General features: G+C 48.8%; 1 protein-coding gene across 4 annotated transcripts in view; it reads left to right on the top strand.

The window, feature by feature from the left end:
• Positions 1–510: 510 nt before the first annotated feature.
• The window catches only part of SLC7A7 (solute carrier family 7 member 7), a 33,761-nt gene continuing 13,478 nt past the window's right edge, over positions 511–20,793 (top strand). Inside the window, exons 1-2 of one of the 4 annotated variants that reach the window (XM_042942680.1) lie at positions 511–1,863; positions 6,166–6,709. In XM_042942680.1, the coding sequence (XP_042798614.1) occupies positions 6,211–6,709 (499 nt within the window). In that variant the 5' untranslated portion in view covers positions 511–1,863; positions 6,166–6,210. Of the gene's footprint in view, positions 1,864–4,973; positions 5,093–5,189; positions 5,384–6,165; positions 6,710–20,793 lie in introns of those variants that run through there. The other 3 variants (XM_042942682.1, XM_042942681.1, XM_042942683.1) reach the window with 3 other exon arrangements.

Raw genomic sequence — 20,793 nt, 5'->3', positions numbered from 1 at the left:
TACGACTTGCTTGGTTTAGGAGCCAGAGCAACAGACGCATATAAGTGGGTCAGAAGGGCAAGTTCAAGGACGTTCCCAGAGCCGAGGCTGCTGGGAAATCAGTCTAGGAGGAACAGCATTGTTTATTCATTCCTGTATTCTTCCAGCAATTATTCTCGACATGTGCTCTGCCCTGGGGATACAGGGTGAAGAACGCCCCGGTGGTGCTTTCTTTTAGTGAGGGAGACGCCCACAAACAGACGAACTCTGGGGGTGGTCGTGCCCTTGAAGAAAGTCCAGCATGGTGAAGGGGTGAAGACCGACAGAGGGAGGAAGTTGCTCCATCACAGACTCCTCAGGGAAGGCCTCTGGTAGTATGGTGTTTAAGCATAGACCTGAATGGAGTGAGCGAAGGGCTGACGGATATCACGGGGTGGGGGTGGGGGGGGGAGGGCTGAATGTTGCAGGCAGAGGGAACAGCAATTGCGAAAGCTCGAAAGCTCGGAGAAGGGAGCATGTCTGTTGTGTGGCAACAGCAAGGAGGCCGCTGTGGCTTGAGTGGAGTGACAGTGCACGGGCCAGTGCCAACAGGGGCAGCGCTAGGGCTGTCTTCCTAGGACTTCCCTCATTTGCAACTTGGGCCTGACCCCAGACTGGAATTAAGGGGCAGGCCAGCTGGGCAGCGGCCTGGGTAGAAAAGGGCACTAAATTATCCTTGGGGTAATTCCGACATTTGGTGCCAATGAACTCTGATTTCTGTCTGGGTCTCTTGGTGAACCGTAAATTGGCTCCCATACACTGACAGAATCCTTGACGACTGCTTACCTGGACTGTTTGTCTCCAGAATAATTTTGCAACGTGCAGGTACAGGCAGAAGTTGCAGGGTGTGGCCCCCGAGACCTGCCAGCCAGCGTGGTCTAAAGGCAGCAGTCACAGCTGGAATTCTGCAAATGCGCCCTCCAGTGTGAAGTGCCCTTCCCTGAGAGAGCGTTATGCTATTGTCTACAGTTTAAATGGTTTAATATGCCCACCGAGAAATTGCTTCAGAGAGTTGCATGTGATGAATTCATATAATAAGCTCTAATTCTGAATGGAAAGAATGAGGCTTACCGTTTTTATCCCAACAAAATTGGTATTCCTCCACCCCTGCTAAGTAAAACATTCAACAGATATTTAAATGAGCCGGGTCTGAAGGGGTGCCAACTCACTGGCTTGCTCAGGGTGCCAGGGCTGGCTCTTACCCGGCAACACGTGCACCCCTTGAACCAACTGGGGACCTGAACTGTGAGTGGGTGCGTTTGCGGTCGGTCATTTGGCCGTACCCCCACAAGTAGTCTTGCTTGGCGTGTCTTGCCTTACATAGGGGCTGAGTTCTGGTGTCCTAATGACGGTTCCTATGCCCTCTGCAGGACTAAGGATAGATCATATATGAGCGGGAGATGACTAGGACATGGAATCAGGAACAGGGGAATGGTTAAGGGCACCAGGAGGGGACTGCCAGTCACTGGGAGAACTTAAGTGCTCAGTAAACATAGGGCAACGAGGAAGTTCAGGGGCTGAGGTGGGGAAGAGGAGGAGCTGAGATTGAGTAGAGAAGGTGCCTAGAGGCCAGCAGGCGTCGAAGTCCTCTGGGTCTGACCGGGCAGTCCCAGCTCCAGCCCGTCCCCTGGCCCCTCCCCGCTGCCGGCCAGAGTCACACATGTGTTTTCCTGTTTTCCATTTCGGTCCCCGTCACCCTCTGCCTTTTCAGCTCCTCGGAGTCAGCAGCTGCTGCAGCTCCAGCCTTAGCTGGCTTCCCTTCCTAGCACCTTCCCCTCCCCCGCCCCTACCCCCTGCTTGCGGGTAGCCCCTCCTCCTCGCACCTGCCCAAAGGTCACGGGACAGGTAAGAGGTGGGAGAGGAGGGACTATGGGCCAGAGGGGAAGTGCCGGAGGAGGATGGAGTGAGCGTCCTGCAAATTGGCCAACCGGAGACCCAAGAGTCCGTTGTCTCCCAGCCCTGGCCCTGGCCCCGGCCCTCTCTAGGCAGAGCCCTCTTTCTGCCCAGAGACTTCAGCCCTACGCTAATGGGAGCCCTGGGCGCAGGAGTAAACAATTTCTTTCTTGTTTCACTTTTTTTTTTTTTTTTAAAGGGACTATGGTAGCCTCACTGGAATATAGAAAAACAAATGGAGCACTGGGGAGGGAGGAGCTGAGCTTCCAGCTTGGGGTGATGGGGGAATCTGGCTGCACCACAGTGTATGTGTTTTCTCTTTCTGTTGTTAGAGGGGAAAGCACAGACCAGTTGGAACTAGGAAGGCAGGACATGGGGTCTCTAGGGGAGAAAGTGTCTTCTTCATTTAGCTCTTGAGCTTGACAGAGCAGCCAAGACCCTGAACTGTGTTCTCGTTCCTGGAAGAAGTATGCTTTGGCTTTGTCATTCACAGGTAGGGTTTGGGTCCAGGACTCCACTGGCTGCTGTGCTAGGCATGGCATGCTGTGGGCCCTGTGCCCACTTTCTCTGAAACCCTGAATCTGAATCTTCACCCATAGGCTATGAGTGTTGTCCTGTAACCTCCACTGGGTACTCAGGGATGAATGCACCTCAGGCAGGAAGAAGACAGGGCGCTGTGTATCAGGAAGGCAGGTATTTCCTGGGGTGCCAGACTCTAAAGTTTCTCCTGTAAAGCCTGGCGTGGGAGAGCCCTTTGGGAGAGGTCCTGCTGGTCCCAGGCTGCCTGAACGGTGGAAGCATTACCCGAGAGCCAGGCTCTCAGGGAGGAATGTGAGCTGCCAAAGATGGTGCCTTCCTGCCCACGGCTGCGATGCTAAGCAGTGGTTAAGAGGGGGCATCTTTTCTCTGAAGGGCATTCTCCCCTGTCCAGTTTGCACAGACTAAGGAGTAAGATAGGGAAGATTCCACTGGCGGCACTTCCTAGTGAGACCGCTAGGGTGTGCTGTCCTGCTGGAGTGTGGGTTTCACCCCCCTCCTCTGGGTATCTGTCTCAAGATTCCAAGATAAAGGACTTCGCTTTTCACATACCCCCAGCCCGGGACTAAACCCTGCACACTGCTTCGCTACTTTCCGCCACAGTTTCCCCTTCCTTTGTCCCACCTTCCTCATCTCTCCTTCATCCCTTTCCTTTATGTTCCATTAGGACATATGCCCACCCCTTGGTGCCAGGAAATTTGGTCTTAAAAGGGCAGGCGGCATGATGTGTTTTTATTTGCCAGGCAGTGGCCATCCTAGCAATAGCATCGCCGCCAAGAAGACTTGTAGTCGCCCCTCATCCCTGCAAAGGGGTGAGAAAGGGGAGGAGCAGGCTGGGAAGGAGGTAGCCTAGGCATCAGGCTGAAGGATGGCAGAGGCTTTCCGTTTAATCTAATCACACCCTCCCCCAGGTAATTCATTAGGGAGCCATCGGAAGCGTTTTCCTGTCTGAGGGGAAGGCCGGTTGGAACTGGTGGGAGGTAGGGGAGATAGCACAGAGCATGGGCTCTGCTGGCGAGCCCACCTGCCTCCTTCACCAGTTTGGCACCCCGACATGTGACTTAGTGCCTCTTGGGGCTGCAGGCAAGCTTGGATGAGATCAAGCATTAGGGTGCTTAGCAGTATGTCTGGCACCTGATAAGTGTTCCATAGATGATAGCTATCATTAACATGAGTGTTGAGGGGGCTGCTGGAAGAAAAGGACTCTCTCCTCTGGAGGGATTTTAGGTATTTGTGAGGATGGCTTAGGAGAAGCTTGATATCTGGGAAGGGTGAGCTCACCAGAATGCAAAGATGTAGGGTAGAGATAAGCCACCCTCCCCCACACCCTGGGGATTTTTAGATCTTCCTTCTTAGGTTAACCAAAGAGGGTTAGAAAGGGTGTGGGAAGGGACCGGCAGATTTCAGGATGGATAGGATGTATTTCTGTTGGTAAAAGAGAACCAGAATACCAGACCGAAGTAGATGGACTATGAAGCTAGAATATGTGATTTCCCAAAACAATGCTCAACTTCTTTGCTCTGGGCCTGTCTATTCAAGATAGCTCAATGAAATCTCAGTTCCCCATATTTTTAGGAAATTGGACTAAACTTGTATGTGGGGAAGGTGTTTATAGGAATTATTATTATTTTTTTAAGGATGAATGGGGAGGGGATGCAGCCAGAGGTTTGAGTCTCATTTTCTTTTTAATTTTTTTAAAGTTTACTTATTTGGAGAGAGAGAGAGACACACAGAGAGAGAGAGAGAGAGACAGAGAGAGAGAGAGAGAGAGAATGAGCAAGCAGGGGAGCGGCAGAAAGAGAGAATCCAAAGCAGGCTCTGCACTGCTGTCAGCATAGAGCCAGATGCAGGGCTCGAACCCACCAACATGAGATCATGACCTGAGCTGAAATCAAGAGTCAGACGCTTAACCGAATGCACCCCAGAGCCTCATTTCTTGACCTTGTTGCCTTGGAAGTAGATTGAGGCTCAGCTTTGGGGTTGTGGCTCAAATTTGGGGGCAGCCATCCTTTGCTCTGAGGGGAAGTGTGCAGAGTTCTTCTCTTAGGAGGCCCGTCACGAGGCATGGGGACTGTACTTACACTTCCTCTAATGTCAGCACGGGCAACAAGCCTTTGTGGCACCCTGTGCAATCTCCCCGCCTTGCCTTTCTTGTTTGGGGCGAGGGGGGAGTGGGGCTAGGGTGGGGCCTGGAGGACAGAGGCTTGTGCATTCCTTCTCAGGCCACCGCCCCGTCCTCAGCTAATTTCCTCAGGGCCAACTTCCCTGGGGCTAAAGAAACTGCACCCAGTGGACTGTCATTTCTTATGGGCCCTCAGTCCTGGAGCAGCGCTGACAAAGGAGATTCCTGAGAGAGCGCCTTCTTATCACAGAAAGTGCTGAGCCAAGAGCTCCAGGCTGCCCCTTTTGCAGATGTGAAAGGCCAGTGAACCTTAGACCCAGACAGTTGCTTAACACTCCTCTCCCCCTCCCTCACTCCCTCCTCCCGTCTTGACCTCTCCATTTGATTTAAATCCATAAGCATTTGCCTGGCCTTTCCTCTGACTGCTGGCTGAAAAGGAGGAGTGGTCAGGCCATAGTGCCTGGAGGCTGTGGCTCCCCAGGACTGCCACAGCGGGAATCTGCTGGAACCCAGGTTCAGGGAGTGAGTGTGCTTCCCGCCCTCCCCTCAGCAACCCCCTCCCCTCGCCCACCCCCTGTGCTGCTTTGCACTGTCCGATCACTTCCTCTCCCCAGTGCCCCAGGCCCTAGCACCTCTCCACTTGGTCCGCCAGCCTCTCCTCTCTTCCTCTCCGCCGTCTCCCACTCTGCAGTGCTCTCGGGCACCTGCTGCCGCTTTAGCTACTTGCCTCAGCTTTGGGTCTTTGGGTCTCAGCTCTCCAGCTGCAATTCCTCGTCGGGGGAGCCATCATCAGCTGCCTCCCATCATCCCTAGGTTGGATCACCCTTTTCCCATTCATACCTTTTTGGGTGATGCACCTATGCTGACGTGGGGGATTGGACAGCAGGAGGCTGGAACACTAGGGGCTGCGAGAGAGAGATGTCCGGGAAGGAAAAGAGGAGAATAATCTGCCTTCTTTCAGAGAGGAGTGGGGCTGCTTGGGCTCTGCTAGGGCTGCAGACCTCACCTCAGGGTGGTTAAGAGATGCTCCCTGAGCAAGGGGATGGTTGTAGGTTTCCGGCAAGAGGTCCATGAAGCCCTTAGGTTTGCCAGAGTCCGTGTCCTTGGGGAGGAGAGAAGTTTGTGAGGGGAACCCACAGAGAGGCTGCTTGCAAGGTTGGTTCCTAATGTTGCAGCTCAGCACAGGTAACAGTGAGACTGGAATTGGAAGGGAGACAGGCTTTTTTGGGGCAAGGCTGAAAAAAACACAGGCTCAAATCAGGATGGTTATACCTGGGGACTGCCAAATTGCCTTGTATCCCAGCAGAGTCCGATAGAACCAGGATTTAATTTTCTATTTTGGAAATCTGGGGGGCAGCACCCTCCTAATGAGGAGAAATGCTGCTTTCTCTCTAGAGAATGAGTGCCTTCTCTTAAAAATTCCACCTGGGGTTGTTTCAAGGAGCCAGCTGGAGAAGAAGAGGTTAATGGGAGATGGGAGGCCAGAGTGAGCTCTCTGAGATGGTGGGCCGGATGTTGTCCCTGTTGACCACCATAGGCAAGAGTTTTAGGTAATTGCCAGCCACCTGAGTTATATCTTCATCTTTCTTCCTTAGAGGGCGATGCCAAGAAGCTGGTGACGGCTTTCTTCTCCTTCCACCATGGCTGACGGCATTAAATATGAAGTGGCCTCCCAGCAAGAGGGGGACGCCTCCCCTTTGGGCGATGAAGCCAGCTCAGGGTCTGAGCAGGTAAAGCTGAAGAAGGAGATCTCGCTGCTTAATGGCGTGTGCCTGATTGTGGGGAACATGATCGGCTCGGGCATCTTTGTTTCCCCCAAGGGCGTGCTCATGTACAGTGCCTCTTTTGGCCTCTCCCTGGTCATCTGGGCTGTTGGGGGCCTCTTCTCCGTCTTTGGAGCCCTTTGTTATGCGGAATTGGGCACCACCATTAAGAAATCTGGAGCCAGCTATGCCTACATCCTCGAGGCCTTCGGGGGATTCCTTGCCTTCATCCGACTGTGGACCTCACTCCTCATCATCGAGCCCACCAGCCAGGCCATTATTGCCATCACCTTTGCCAACTACATGGTGCAGCCCATCTTCCCGAGCTGCTTTGCCCCCTATGCGGCTGGGCGCCTGCTGGCTGCTGCCTGTATCTGTAAGTGGGGCCAGGGCAGGAGGTGTGGGCTGGAGCGCCAGGGCAGAGGCTGGGATGTGAGTCCAGTAAGCCAGTGAGAAAGGAGCTGGAAGCGAATGCCTCCGACAAACACTCTTGTTTTCATTTTATTATTAAAAAAAAAAAAAAAAAGATTCTATTTTTAAGTAATCTCTACACCCAACGTGGGGCTTGAATTTACAACTCCTAGATCAAGAGTTGTATGCTTTGGGGCAAGTGGGTGACTCAGTCAGTTAAGTGCTTGGGCTCAGGTCAGGATCTCGGGGCCTGGGGGTTCGAGCCCCGTCCGGCTCTGTGGTGACAGCTCGGAGCCTGGAGCCTGCTTCGGATTCTGTGTCTCCCTCTCTCTCTGCCCCTCCCCCGCCATGCTCTGTCTCTCTCCATCTCTCAAAAATGAGTAAACGTTAGAAAAAAAAAAGAGTTGTATGCTCTGCCGACTGAGCCAGCCAGTCGCCCCCTCTCGTTGTCTTTAAATTAGTGTGGGCTTCGTGTGAAAATTCAAATGGTAGCAACGTGTAAAAACAAGCAACAATAAAGAGAACGCTTCACCTCTTCCCCACTTTCCCACGGTAGCCCCACTAGCAGTTCGTATGCCCTTTTCTTGTTCCTTTAAGAAGTGTCGTTAAAAAAATGTAGTTTTCTTCTGTTTTTATTTTTTGTAAAGTTTATTTATTTTGGGAGAGGTAGTTGTTTTGTTTTTAAAATATGGGATCATGGTACACATATAATTCCGGTTTGTGCTTTATTCCCAGAATTTACCAGTGACATTTTCTACTTAGAGATCTATTTAAAAAAAAAAATTATTTATGTTATTCCATGTTAATGTGAAGGATGTATTGTTTATTTAACAAATCAGTCCTCTTAGTGGCCATTTAAGCGGGTTCTAATTTGTTAGGCACACAGGTAATGCGCCAATGAATATTTTATTGTTTATACGAGTTTTTCTGTGGGCCAGATTCTTAAAACCGTCATTTCAATCTACCCTGACTTTTGCTCTGTCTCATAAGTAATGTATTTAAACCTATACATTCAGCAAAGCCACTTTGGAGGTCCTGAGAAGCTGATCGTCTATAGCCCCATCCCCCAGGGGCCTCTGTTCTGGAAAAATGGCCTCCTTGCCTGAAACCTTGGAGACCCTTCCCACACCCCAAATGTGGAGAAGCTTGGAAATTCTGTCATTTTAAGGGGCACCTCCCCCAGCAGCGGTGGCTGCGGAGTGTGGGCATTTTGCACCAGGTGTAGTTGCTCCCTGGATCAATCCTCTCCAGTCGGCTCTGTGTCCTCTTTTCTCGAGGTTTCTCCACTGCCCCATCTTATTCCTCAGCTTCCTCTCCAGCCTGCCCCCTTTGACTGTTGTGCGGAGTCCTGGGTGTCTCCATGGGGTCCCCTTGTGCTTTGTGCGTCCGTGCTTGTGGCTTGGACTCCTCTTCGTGTATGGGGATGTTTGTCAGGCATGGCAACAATCAGGGAGGGGAGGAGGGCACTGTCTCTTGTTACAAGAAGGAGGCTTTCCCTTGAGGTCTCAGATGTGATCTGTAATGTCTCTTGCGTCATTTACAGTTGACTTACTGGGGAAACTAATTTTAGGATCTGTCAGTCTTGAGGCGCTCTCCAGTGTGGGCATACTGTTATGTATCTTGTGTGGTGTAGGGATTATTCCAAGCAAAATTTCCAAGATGGCTGCATCGTTTGAAGTACTAGAATCCAATAATTTTAACCATCTCTGTTGAAATCTCTTTAAAACCAGTGATATGTCTGCCTGCCTTCATAACTTGACATTTCTTTTGGTGACTCAGAGTCACCATTACACATCTCTATTCTTACATGACTATGAGGCCTCAGGCCGCTGGGGCGGGGACGAGTGTTGACTTCTTCAGGAGCTTCCAGGGTGCTGGCCTGACTTCAGTTCAGCAGTTTCATTCTTTATGAGTTCCATCTGTGTCATGTCTGACAGCTGTTGTTCCTTGACTCTGGCATTGTGCCTACCTCCATCAGCCACCCCTTTTTAAAAAATGTTTATTTATTTTTGAGACAGAGAGCGTGAGTGAGGGAAGGGCAGAGAGAGAGGGAGACACAGATTCTGAAACAGGCTGCAGGCTCTGAGCTGTCAGCACAGAACCTGACGTGGGGCCCGAACCCATGAACCTTGAGATCATGACCCGAGCTGAAGTTGGACGCTCAACTGACTGAGCCACCCAGGCGTCAGTCACCCCTTTTTAATTTGCTGTGTCTAATTGGGGACAGAGATGTCCTCAGACCCTACAGTTGGGTGCACATACACATGCAGGTACACCCTTGTAAGGATATGGGCAGAGTAGCCACAGTTATGATTTGTCCGCAGAGCTCCCCAGTTAATAAAAAGATACAGTTTTGTGCATGGCTTTATGGCATATATGTAACATAATTCTGATGGAGTGACAGATACACCAGATCTGTGTTTGAGCCTGCGTGACCCTAGGCAGGGTGCAGTAACTGTTTTACTTCTGGGCTACTGTGTGGACGAAGTGAGATTTGGTGGAAACCATAAATCATGACTCAGGTGTAATGTATTGGTGAATATTATGTTTGAAATTATTCTCTTTTGGCTGCTTCCAGGACTTTGTTCTGTCTTTAATTACTTCAGAGGGACCTAGAGATCTGGAAGAAGGTTCAAAAGGGCAACCAAGATTGTAATTAAGAATTTAGGGACATATGATTCATGAGTTTCTTCCTTCAACCATTGTCTAACGAGCACCCAATACATGAACATTCTGTCCATATACTACCTATGCAGTAATATCTTGTTTATCTAGCCATAGCCGTTCAGGAGAAAGGTAGAGCAAAAGGCCTAGAAGCAGCCAAGAAAGAAATTTTAAACACAATAATCATTAATATGTTACAGTTGAGTCATGATTTATGGTTTTCACAGCCTCACTTCATCCGCAGAGTGGCCTGGAAGTAAACCATCCCTGCACTTGCCCAATGTCCTGCCACTACTGAGTCCTCCCTCAGGCACAGGTCTGGTGCCCTTGTCACTCCCCCAGAGTTGTCAAATATATGCCAACAATGTATGCTCAACGTGAGGACTGAGGCTGAATCTTTGAACTTAGCGAGAATAGGGATTTAATACAGAACTTTCATTCATTCACGGAACATTTAGAGCATTCTCTGTGCTAGATATTCCAATGAATGCTGGGAAGCAAAGAAGAATAAAGTCTGGACTTTGCCATCCAAGAACTCCTAGTCAAGGAGAGAGATAGATAGGTTAACCAATAATTGTCATGCAATGTAGGAAATGTGGTGATAGAGACACTGTAGGAGAAAGCAGGACAATTTTCTTCATTTGGGGAAGAGGGCTTATAGGAGGATGTCACAGAGACCATGATGTCTGAACTGAATTTTGGAAAGATACGGAGCTGTCTCCTAGGACACTTTCACTGAGGGAACTGCAGTGTGACAAGGTGTGGAGGTGCAGACAGGCATGGAATGTTCAGAGAATTCCAGGTGGTTGGTATGGCTGGAATGCAGGGTGGGAGAGGGTGAGAAGGCAGAGACTGGAAACGTAGCCCAAGGCCAGCTCCAAGACTGGTTTATACATTGTCTACACAGGGTAGACTTTATCTGGAAAGTGGGAAGTTGTTGATTGTAAGTGGGGAAGTGAAATTAGATTTGCCTGGAAGAAGAACACTGGTGGCCAGGTGGAGTGTTTTTGGTAAGTGTGAGAATCAGAAGGTAGGCACATCGGTTTAGGGAGTGGACACCTGAGTCCACTTGAAGGCTGGTGAGCAAGGCCTTTGGACCAGAGATGAGGGGGTGGATAGAAAAGTAGTAATAAGGCATGGTTTCTAGGACTTCTGGATGAGTGTGTGTGGTGGTGGGGGGCAGTTCTCAGAGGTGATGCTAAGAATTCAAGCTTGGACAGGGGGCTGGTGATGGGGCTTCCATCTGAAATAGGGAAGGTGAGCTGAGGGATGAGTAGAGGGGCATCTGGAGCTTCTGCTAGGCTGCTTATGTGGCCTTTCCATGAGCAGCGCCCTCCTTGGGTCATCATGACCCAGAGTCGGTCACTGTCCTATCAACTGACTCATACTTAAAACAGAGACTGATGTGTAAATGATGATGGCAGCCTAGGAATGTACAATGATGGACATACATCATTAGCATAATTTCTAATGACCAGAAGGTGTGTGTTCACTGTCAAGGCTTCCTAATGCCATAGTCCCTAGGAAACCCATCGAGGAATCAGGGATTGCTCTCAGGGCATGGAATCAGAGCCAAGGGAGAAAGTTTTGACTACTGGAGACAAATTTACTGAACGTGATGGGTTTTATAAAATACGGAGCTGAAAGGTAGAGCAGGAAACTCACGGTGTGGTGGAGGAGACAGGAAGTAGTCAATTACACACTTCATATGGGTAAGTGCTGGGAGCGGGTGGGGTGGGCCCTACTCAGGAGATGTCTGTACTCAACGCTGAAGGATGAAATGGCGTCAAGGGGTGGCTGAAGCGCCCACTGGCCGTGACCTACAAGGCGTGCTCCATCTGACTTCTCTCAGACCTCTCTCCCCCTCACTCTCTCTGTGGAGCTACACCGGCTTTCTTGCTTTTCTTCCAGTTTGCCTGGCCTGTTCCTGCTTCGGGAGTTTTGTACTTTATCGTTCCTTCTGCTGAGAAGGCTCTTTCCTCAGATGTCCTCAGAGCTCATCCCCTCAGTCCACTCGGGTCTTTGTACAGACGTTACTTCACCAGAGACTTCTCCTGTCTCTAATGGTCACTCTCAGTTTCCCATCCTGTTTTGTTTTTCTTGATAGCACCTGTCACCACCTGACATTAATCGTTTACTTGTCTGTTGTCTATCTTTCCCTCTAGAGTGTAAACACCATGAAAGTAAGCACTTTGTTTTGCTCACGGCTGAATATCCAGCGCCTAGAACAGTGCCTGGCATCTGCTAGGTACTCAATAAATATGTTGAATGAAGAAGGGGCAAGGATATTTTAGGCACAGGGAAAGGCAATGTAAAGCACAAAGGTGAGAAAAAGAATGGAGTGTGGGTGCGCGGGGGCGATTGTGGGATGTGAGGGGACAAAAGGAGGCACGCGGCTAGAACACGACGCTCATGTTCTAGGGAGTTAAGATTTTATTCCACAAGTTAGGAAGCTCTTGTGGCAATCCAGGCAGGAAATGACAAAAGCCCAAATGAGGGCAGTGGCAGCGGGGCTGTGGCTTACTTAGGAGATGATGTCTCCAGGAAAGGATAGATAGGAGAGCAATTTAGAAGGTATAATCAGTATAACCAGTAATACTTATTGGGATGTCTGGTGTAAGAGAGAGAGGTAGGTGATGAGGAAAACACCCACCAGCTTGTAAATGTTGTATCCCAGGGGCTAAGCCTGTCTTAGGATCCACTGTATCCCCAGCAAAGAAACCAAGAGAGGAGCTTGATAACTATTCCTTGAATGAAAAGCTGAGGTTTCTGGTTTGGGCAGTTGGTAGGTGGTGGCATCGTTTACAGGGATGGGGAGGATGGAATCATGTTGAATTTGAAATTTGTAGGATAGGAGGTGGATGTGCCCATTTGGAGCTCAGTAAAGAGATGGGGCTGGAGATAGGCAAGTGCTTCGTAAATACTTGTTGAATGTTTATTTTCCCAGCACTGATCATTGTCTTCCTGGAGCTCTCACTGCATGTGTGTGCACGCATACGTGTGCGTGAGCATGCTGGGGGCTGTCAGGGTGGGCACTCCAACGCAAGGTTACAATGGATTATAATGAGTGTTGTGATTTCTTAGGCACAGGGAGCCATGGGAGCAGACCTAGGCTAGCCTAGGAGAGTAGAAACTCTGTAAGGAAGTTTAAGCTGACACCTGAATGAGGAATTAACCAAAAGAGGGCGGAGTTGCATCTCAGGCAGCAAGAACAAGAGGTATGAAAACTCCGAAGACAAGAAAGAAGGACGTTTTAGAGACTCCTTCTAGTAAAGGACGTCAGGGTGGGCTGCAATACTGAGGTTAAGGTAGGAAATGTTGACAGCTGGCCTGCAGAGGTGGGTGGAAATGGTAAGATAGTTTGTTCAGGGCTTTATTAGTTGTAGTTATTATTGTTCTATAATAAATCATCTAGTGACATAGAATAATAGTCATTTTATTTATTTATTTATGTTTATTTATGCTTGTTTGTTTATTTATTTAGGTTTATTTATTTATTTTGAGAGAGAAACAGCCGGGGAAGGTCAGAGAGAGAGGGAGAGAGAATCCCAAGCAGGCTCTGTGCTGTCAGCATGGAGCCCGATGCAGGGCTCAAACCCACAAACTGTGAGATCATGACCTGAGCTGAAACCAAGAGTCTGACGCTTAACTGACTGAACCACCCAGGTGCCCCTATTTATTTATTTTAAAGTAATCTCTACACCCAATGTGGGGCTTGAACTCATGACCCCGAGATTAAGAGTTGCATGTTCTGACTGAGCCAGCCAGGTGCCCCACAGCTGTTTTATTCTTTTATGGTTTCTTAGCTCAGGAATTTTGGAAGGGGTAACTGGGGCAGTGCTGGCTCAGGGTCTCGTGTGGTGGTAGTCAGATGGTGGCAGGAGCTAGAACGAGGGGATGCTGAAGAAGATGGGGGCTAGCTGGGCATCTTTTTCTTTTCGTGTTGTGTTAGATGTGTCTTTCAAGTGGTCCCTCCATATGGACTATGTTGAGTCTCCTTACATAATGGTGGCCCCAGAGCAATCAAACTCTCTACCTGGCAGCTGAAGGCTTCCAGAACGGAGTATGTCATCAACCAGAGTGGAAGCTGTGCGTTTTATGACCTAGCCTCTGAGGTCACAGGGTGTCTTTCCTGCTGAACTCTGTAGGTAGAAACATTCACAGAAGAGTATCTCTTCTTCTTTTTTTTTTTTTTTTTTTAAATGTTTATTTATTTCTGAGACAAAGAGAGACAGAGCATGAGTCGGGGAGGGGCAGAGAGAGAGGGAGACACAGAATCCGAAGCAGGTTCCAGGCTCCGAGCTGTCAGCACAGAGCCAGACGCGGGGCTCGAACTCACAAACCGTGAGATCATGACCTGAGCTGAAGTCGGTCGCTCAACCGACTGAGCCACCCAGGTGCCCCAAGAATATCTCTTCATAAGAGAAGAGGCACAGACCCTATCTCTTGATGGGCAGAGTGTTACAGTCACATTGTATGAAAAGCATGTGTGTTGGGAAATGTTGTTGAGACATCTTTGGAAAATACAATCTGTTGCACAAACCACATTAAGGGGTTTGGTGGGCTTTCTCCTATGGTAATAAAAAAAAACCTCTTTGAGAGTAAAGCAGAGAGTGACTTGTGTTGTGATTAAATTGTAGAGTTTGTGATTTTTAGAAAGATTACTCTGACTTCAGTTTGCAGAACTAAAAACAGGGAGACCACTTAGGAAGCTGTTGCCATGATCCCAGTGAGGGAAGATAGTGGCTTGGATTAGAGTCATGGGATGAGAGATGAGGAGACTGGTTAAGACTTAGACACTGATTAGATGGATATGGGTGGAGGTTGAGGATGATAAGATGACCACGTTTCTGTCTCGGGCAACTGGGTGGATGGTGATGCCAGTTACTTACAGGGAGTCAGACTGAAGGAGCAGTAGGTTAAGAGAAATTGATAGGTCAGTTTTGGATAGGTTGAATTTGTGTTTGCTGACGTCCAGTAGGTGGTTGTATATTCATATGTATATGAAATTACGGTGGTTGGGCTGGTGATATACTTTTGTGAATCCTTGGTGTAGAGGTGGTCATTGAAATCACAGTAGCAGATGAGATGATCTTGACCGGATGTAGCAAGAGAGGAGGAAAGGGGCGAGGTTAGCATCTCAGGAATGCCAACATTGAAGGATAAATAGTCCACAACAAGGAGAAGAAGCGCCCAGAGAGATAAGAGGGAAATGGGAGATGGTGAGTAAAAGAGAGCAATTTGAGAAGGAGTTGGTGGCCAACGGTGTCCAATCTGCTAAGAGGCCAAGCTAGATAAGGAGGGCGGTTGCTTGGATATATCAACAGGAAGTCACCGTGACTCTGGAGAGGGAAATTTCAGGGCAGTGAGGGTAGAGTCAGATTTCAGAGAGATTGTTTATTCATCCAGTGAAACCTGAGTATCTACTATATGCCTACTTCTGGGCGAGGCCTAGGGATCCAGAAGTGACTGTTACTCAGTCTGTCCTCATTTGGCTCCGACTTGATGATAGAGACACATCAATAAACTATTCTATTGCAGTGTGGATAGTGTGGGGAAAAGCAAAGGCAGCACACTCAAGGGGGATGGGTTTACACTCAAAAGTAGCCTTTGTTGAGGAACTGTTAAGTAAGATAAGGAATGGAATGCCATTTGGAATTGACAAATAACAGGTCAGGAAAACTGTCCCTCTTCAGTGGAGTGGTAGAGTGGATATTAGTCAAGGGAAAGGAAGGGAATGTAGATATACTTTCCAGAAGACTGATTCTGTAGACAAGAAGTGTGGTTCTTAGAGGGAGGGACCGAGGTTGAGGGAGGGGTTTATGGGGAAGACTTCAGTCCTCCTTAGGCTGGTTTGGGGGTATATTTCTGGAAAATTTGGATGAAGAATCCATACCCGACAGTCACGTCTTCTCCATGGTTGGGTAGAGTGCTTGGGTGCCCCGAGTCAGCATCTCTCTCCCTTGAACTCATCCCTTTGGGAGGCAGGAATGTGTGGTGGTTAAGAGCATGGAATCAGGTCAAATTATTAGTCTCAGGTTCCTCATCTGTATAATGGAGTCTATCTCCTAGAGGCTTGATCTATATTTTTACCATACTTTAATCCTGTTCAAACAGTGACCATTTCAGGAGAGCAAATAATTTCTGCTCCCGTCATGGTGGCTTACTGTCCCTCTACAGATAATAGTTTTCCTTTAGAACTGCTGATGAACTACAATGCTAGATAGGCTACTATTGCGAATAGACCTTGAAATCATTTACTGATTATTGCTTAAGTAAGTTTTTTCTACGCGTGGGTGACTTCACTCATTGCTGATTTCATTGTCTGGGTAATCACGTGCTTTCCTCTCTGCCAGGAGTTTGTCCTCCCATCCCCCAACCCCAGCATGAGCCTCCCTGTGCTCAGTCCAGGTAACGGTGGTCCTGGTGCCCACCTGCACCCCCTTTGCTGCCCCAGACTGGATGGGTTGCCTCACAGTGACTTTCACAGCACCCAGTTTTTATTCTTTTTTAAACTGTCTTTTCTTTAAAAAAAAAGTTTTTTAAAAATGTTCATTCAGTTTTGAGGGACAGAGAGCGAGCAGGGGAGGGGCAGAGAGAGAGGGAGACACAGAATCCGAAGCAGGCTCCAGGCTGTGAGCTGTCAGCACAGAGCCCGACGTGGGGCTTGAACTCACAGACCGTGAGATCATGACCTGAGCTGAAGTCAGTACCCAGGCTCAGGGTTTTTCTGTTTTTTGTTTAAGTTTATTTACTTTTAGGGAGAGAGAACTCACACAAAAGTGTGTGAGCAAGGGGTGGGGCAGAGAAGAGAGAGGGAGAGAGAGATTCCCAAGCTGGCTCCATGCTCAGTGTGGAGCCAATGTGGGGCTCAATCTCATGAACTGTGAGATCATGACCTGAGCCGAAATCGAGTCGGACACTTAACCTACTGAGCTACCCAGGCACCCCATCACCCAGTTCTTATAATTGTCCATGTTCACTTTTCTGTGAAGGCTGAGGACTGGGTCTGTACAAGGCCTGGAGCACAGTCAGTGCTCAGTACATACTTGCTCTCTGGCTGGCTGAATGAATGAATGAATGAATAAAGGAATAAATGAATTAGGAGTTCTGAAAAAACCTTGCTGTCCCGCCAGGGTACTATAAATGGTTACTTTTCCTAACCAGAGAAGTGTGCAGATGGCCCCTCCTAGAGCTGATTATTCTGGCTTCTCAGAGTTCTTAGGGGACTGCCCCAGTTTTCTGCAGCCAGAAGCCCCATCACCCCAGGGGGAGATCATCCCGCTCACAGTCCCACATCCTTGCATACAATAGGGACAGCATGGCGTGCTGCGGTGTATACAAGTTTTGGAGCTGGACACTGCCTGAGTGGCCTCAGTTTTCTCAATTATGAGATAAAGACTGGGGTGCCTGGCTGGTTCAATCAGAAGAGCATGTGACTCTTGATCTTGCGGTCGTGGGTTCGACTCCCATCTGCGGTGTAGAGATTCCTTAAATAAATAAAACTTAAAAAAAGATAAAGATAATACACCTACTCTGTCACATTAAGTTAGATGATATCTATGAGAACGCAAGGGACCTAACACTTAATTGTTAGCCAAAAATGGTGTGTCCTACTGCAAATTCTATTCAGTCATATGCATCTTATTAATTTCTAAAAACTTTACTTTCCATTCCACCTTTGGATGACTTAAAAGCGGTTTTAGTGTTCCAGGGATCAGAAAGGAGAGCTGAGGGGCACCTGGGTGGCTCAGTCGGTTGAGCATCTGACTTTGGCTCAGGTCATGATCTCGCGGTTCGTGAGTTCGAGCCCCGCATCAGGCTCTGTGCTGACAGCTCGGAGCCTGGATCCTGCTTCCGATTCTGTGTCTCCCTCTCTCTCTGCCCTTCCCCTGCTCACGCTGTGTGTGTGTGTCTCTCTCTCTCAAAAATAAAATAAACATTGAAAAAGTTTATTTTTAAAGAAAGGAGAGCTGAGACCCTTCTTCCTCTTTGCCAGACAGGGGAACTTTTCCCTTGGCAGAGTCAGAGCGAGGTGTCCCCAAGTGCAGCCCCACCTGACCGTTCTTTCTTGAAAGCCAGCCTGCCTCGGCCACTGTTAGCCGTTTCGGACGCTTCTGCTCCTGCCTTGTCCTGTCTGTGCTTGCCTGCCCTGTGATCTAGGATCTTTGGTCTAGTTTTTTTTGTTTTTGTTTTTGTTTTGTTTTTGCCTTTCATGAACAGGAGCTCTTACTTCCTGTGTCTTCACAGGAGGTCTGCCCACACTGTGCCAGTCAGCCAGCAGCACATACTCAGGCCCCTCTGGGAACAGACCGCTGGTCTTTGGGGATCAGGTGTGTCCCCGATGCTTGACCCTAGTGACTTGCACATAGTAGGTGCTTCAATAAATGGCAGCTGGATGCACGAACAGGAGATGTGGCTCTAGATTTGGCTTGGCGGAGAAGGGCATTGTGTGCCTTTGGCTCTCAGGGTTGGATGAGGGCTGGGCCCACTGTGGGCTAGGCACGAGGGAGGGCAGAGAGCTCACCCCGGGTCTCCTGGAGCCGCTTGTGGGCTGTAGGGGACTTTGGATCTCTGCGTGTTTGTCTGAGAGCTTGGGCCGTGTGTCCTTGTGCAGCTTCTTCTGATACTCGACCACTGACTTCACGTACTTGTGGCTAATGAAGCGGAATAGGCAGATGCTGGGCCCGCAACTGATTTCTGCCCTTCATACTTTCTACTTGGCAGCTAGGTACTTTCTCAGAGGAGTTTTCTCAAGAGCCACTTTAGGTTGGAGGTGAGGAAGCTTCCACTTCACGTCCCACATTCACACACTGCATAGGCTGGAGTCAGAGCCTTGGGTTCTTTCTGGGGTGGGGCCGACATGAACTTCAGCACAACCTTCCTCTGCAGGCAGAGGGTAGAGCTCTGTATTGGTTGGATCCTCAAGGCTCTTCAGGGGTTCACCCTTGGTCTTCTTTTTCTTGTGTTCTTTCTCTCTGACTCAGGAGAGGCTGAGGGGACAGGCTAAAGTAGGCTTGGGAAGAAGCTGGGGAGAGTGGGCCCCCACCCTGGCTGTACATTGGAATCACCTAGGGCTTTAGAAAAATGCTAATGGCCCCTTCCTCTCCCACTTCGTTTCCCCAACCAAATAAATCTGAGCCACTGGTTAGAAGAATGGGAATTGGCTTGGAGAAGGAGAACTGGGGAAGTAGAAAAGTTGCTGCTGAGGAGAACTGATGGAGGCCTTGGACGGAAAGGTTCTCCGTTGTCACTGTCCCTTAGAATTGCCTGGGAAGCCTCAAAAACACGCTGGTGCCTGGGCTCCACCCCAGCGTTTCTGACTTCATTGGCCTAGGTGGGGCCTGAGCGCTGACTTTGTTAAAGCTTGTAAAGCGATGCCAATGTGCAGCCAGGATAAAGGAACACCGAGTTAAGGGAAGGGTTTGGGCTTGTTCTGATCAAGGCTGTTCTGTAGGTGATTATTTCGTCTAGTGATTACCTAAGGCAGCACACCCAAAGCAGGCAGATCATGACTCCTCTGGGAAACCCCGTCTTAGACTTCCTGCATCCAGAACTTCTGGGTTGGAGCTCTGAAACCCTAGGTAACATGCCTCAGGTGATTCTGATGCTCGCTTAACCTTGGGGTCCCGTTTCTGAGGACCCAAACTGTACCTAGCTGAACAAACCAGTAAGGATCGGACCGATAAGGACTAGCTGGCTTTGAGAAGAGAGCAGGTAGTGTGGTTTAATATGAGGGCCTCCTGGTACAGACCGCCTGCTTGCTCCCTCAGAGTGGTGCAGAGCCGCGGTGACCAAAACGCTGCCTGAGTTCCAGGGGGCATAGTAGGAAGACTCTGATCCAGTGATCCGTAGGGTTTATGCTCTGTGTGTTGTCTTGCCTGCTGTTCTTACCCATGATGTCTGAGTAAGCAAAATGGTCCTGTAGCCTGAAAGGTAAAAGAACCTGAGGACCATCTGCTGTCTGAGACCTATTACAGCACCTAGGAAGGGTGGAAGAAACAATACGTCAAGGAAGCCAGGAAGAAAATTTACTTATTTAAGCTTATTTGTTTGGACAGAGAAAGAGAGAGAGTGTGCATATTGAGAGGCAGAGAGAGAGGTGGGGAGGGAGAATCCCAAGCAGACTCGGGGCTTGAGCTCACGAACCGTGAGATCATGACTTGAGCCAAAATCAAGAGTTGGACGCTTAACACACTGAGCCACCCAGGTGCCCTGAAAACATGATATTTAAGGTATAGAGAGTATCCCTGACAACACAAACAGAAATACAGCAGGTAAAAAGAGGAGAGACTTGAACTTTCTGGGTTTAGGTAACACAACTGAGGTTTTTTCAGAAACCTTACATCTGGTCCTTGTGAGGAAAGGGCAGTGGTAGAGTATTCTGGAAACATCTGGGTATTAGCAGGCCTGAGCAAACCAGTGAAGAGTCTCGGCTGCTCCCCAGGGGGTGTGACTCTGGCTGCAGGTAGACCAGCCTAATGCAGAGACATGCGGTTTTTCTGGAGCAACCTACCACAAAGAGCTTGCTTGAATCACTTGAACCCACAGATGGCTATCCTTTTGCTATCCCGTGGGATGAATGATGTTATCAGTCAGAGGATACCTGAGGTGTGTCACTGGTGACTCTGAACGTCAAGATAGTGAACTGAGTGGCAGGTGGCATTTTCATCTCTGTTAATTGAAGGCTGTGCATGTGCAAGAGCAAAGAGAACCTAGAGCAGAGTACCTGACTGTAAATGCTAAGATACCAGGAGGATAAACTCTGGTAAGGGATAGAGCAGATTTCATAGAGATTGGGAGAGATGTGTTTAGTGTGGCTTTAACCTGAAATTGTAAAGGAAAGGAGAAAAATGCACAGATGAAGGTACAAATCTGGGTATTTAAAAAAATGTTTATTTTGAGAGCGAGAGTGCATGTGTGCAAGTTGGTGGGGGCGGGGCAGAGAGAGAGGAAGAGAGAATCCCAAGTAGGCTCCACGCTCAGTGTGGAGCCCAACTCGGGGTTCAATCTCATGAACCATGAGGTCATGACCTGAGCCAAAATCAAGAGTCGGACACTTAACCTACTGAGCCGCCCAGGTACCCCTAAATCTGGGTATTTTAGAGGCTGCGAGGAATCATGTAGAAGGATAAAAGTGGAAAGTTGCTGAGTAGTGCATTTGGAGAAATAGGATAGAAGGTTGGGAATGATGCTTTTGGACTCATAAATGTTAAATAAGGCTAATAAACATTTGCTTTTCGCTAAAATCCGTTTTATTCCATTAGAAGCCGTACCTCTATAAATTTTTTTTTTTAAAGGTTTATCATAAAACATGTCAAACATCCAAAACTAGAGCAAATAATATGATGAACTCCCAGGGTTCAAGCAGCAGCATGAATGATT

This window comes from Panthera leo, chromosome B3, assembly GCF_018350215.1.
Source record: "Panthera leo isolate Ple1 chromosome B3, P.leo_Ple1_pat1.1, whole genome shotgun sequence".
Lineage (NCBI taxonomy): Eukaryota > Metazoa > Chordata > Mammalia > Carnivora > Felidae > Panthera > Panthera leo.
The sequence above is the reverse complement of the archived record's forward strand: the minus strand, read 5'-3'. Positions and strand labels throughout refer to the sequence as shown.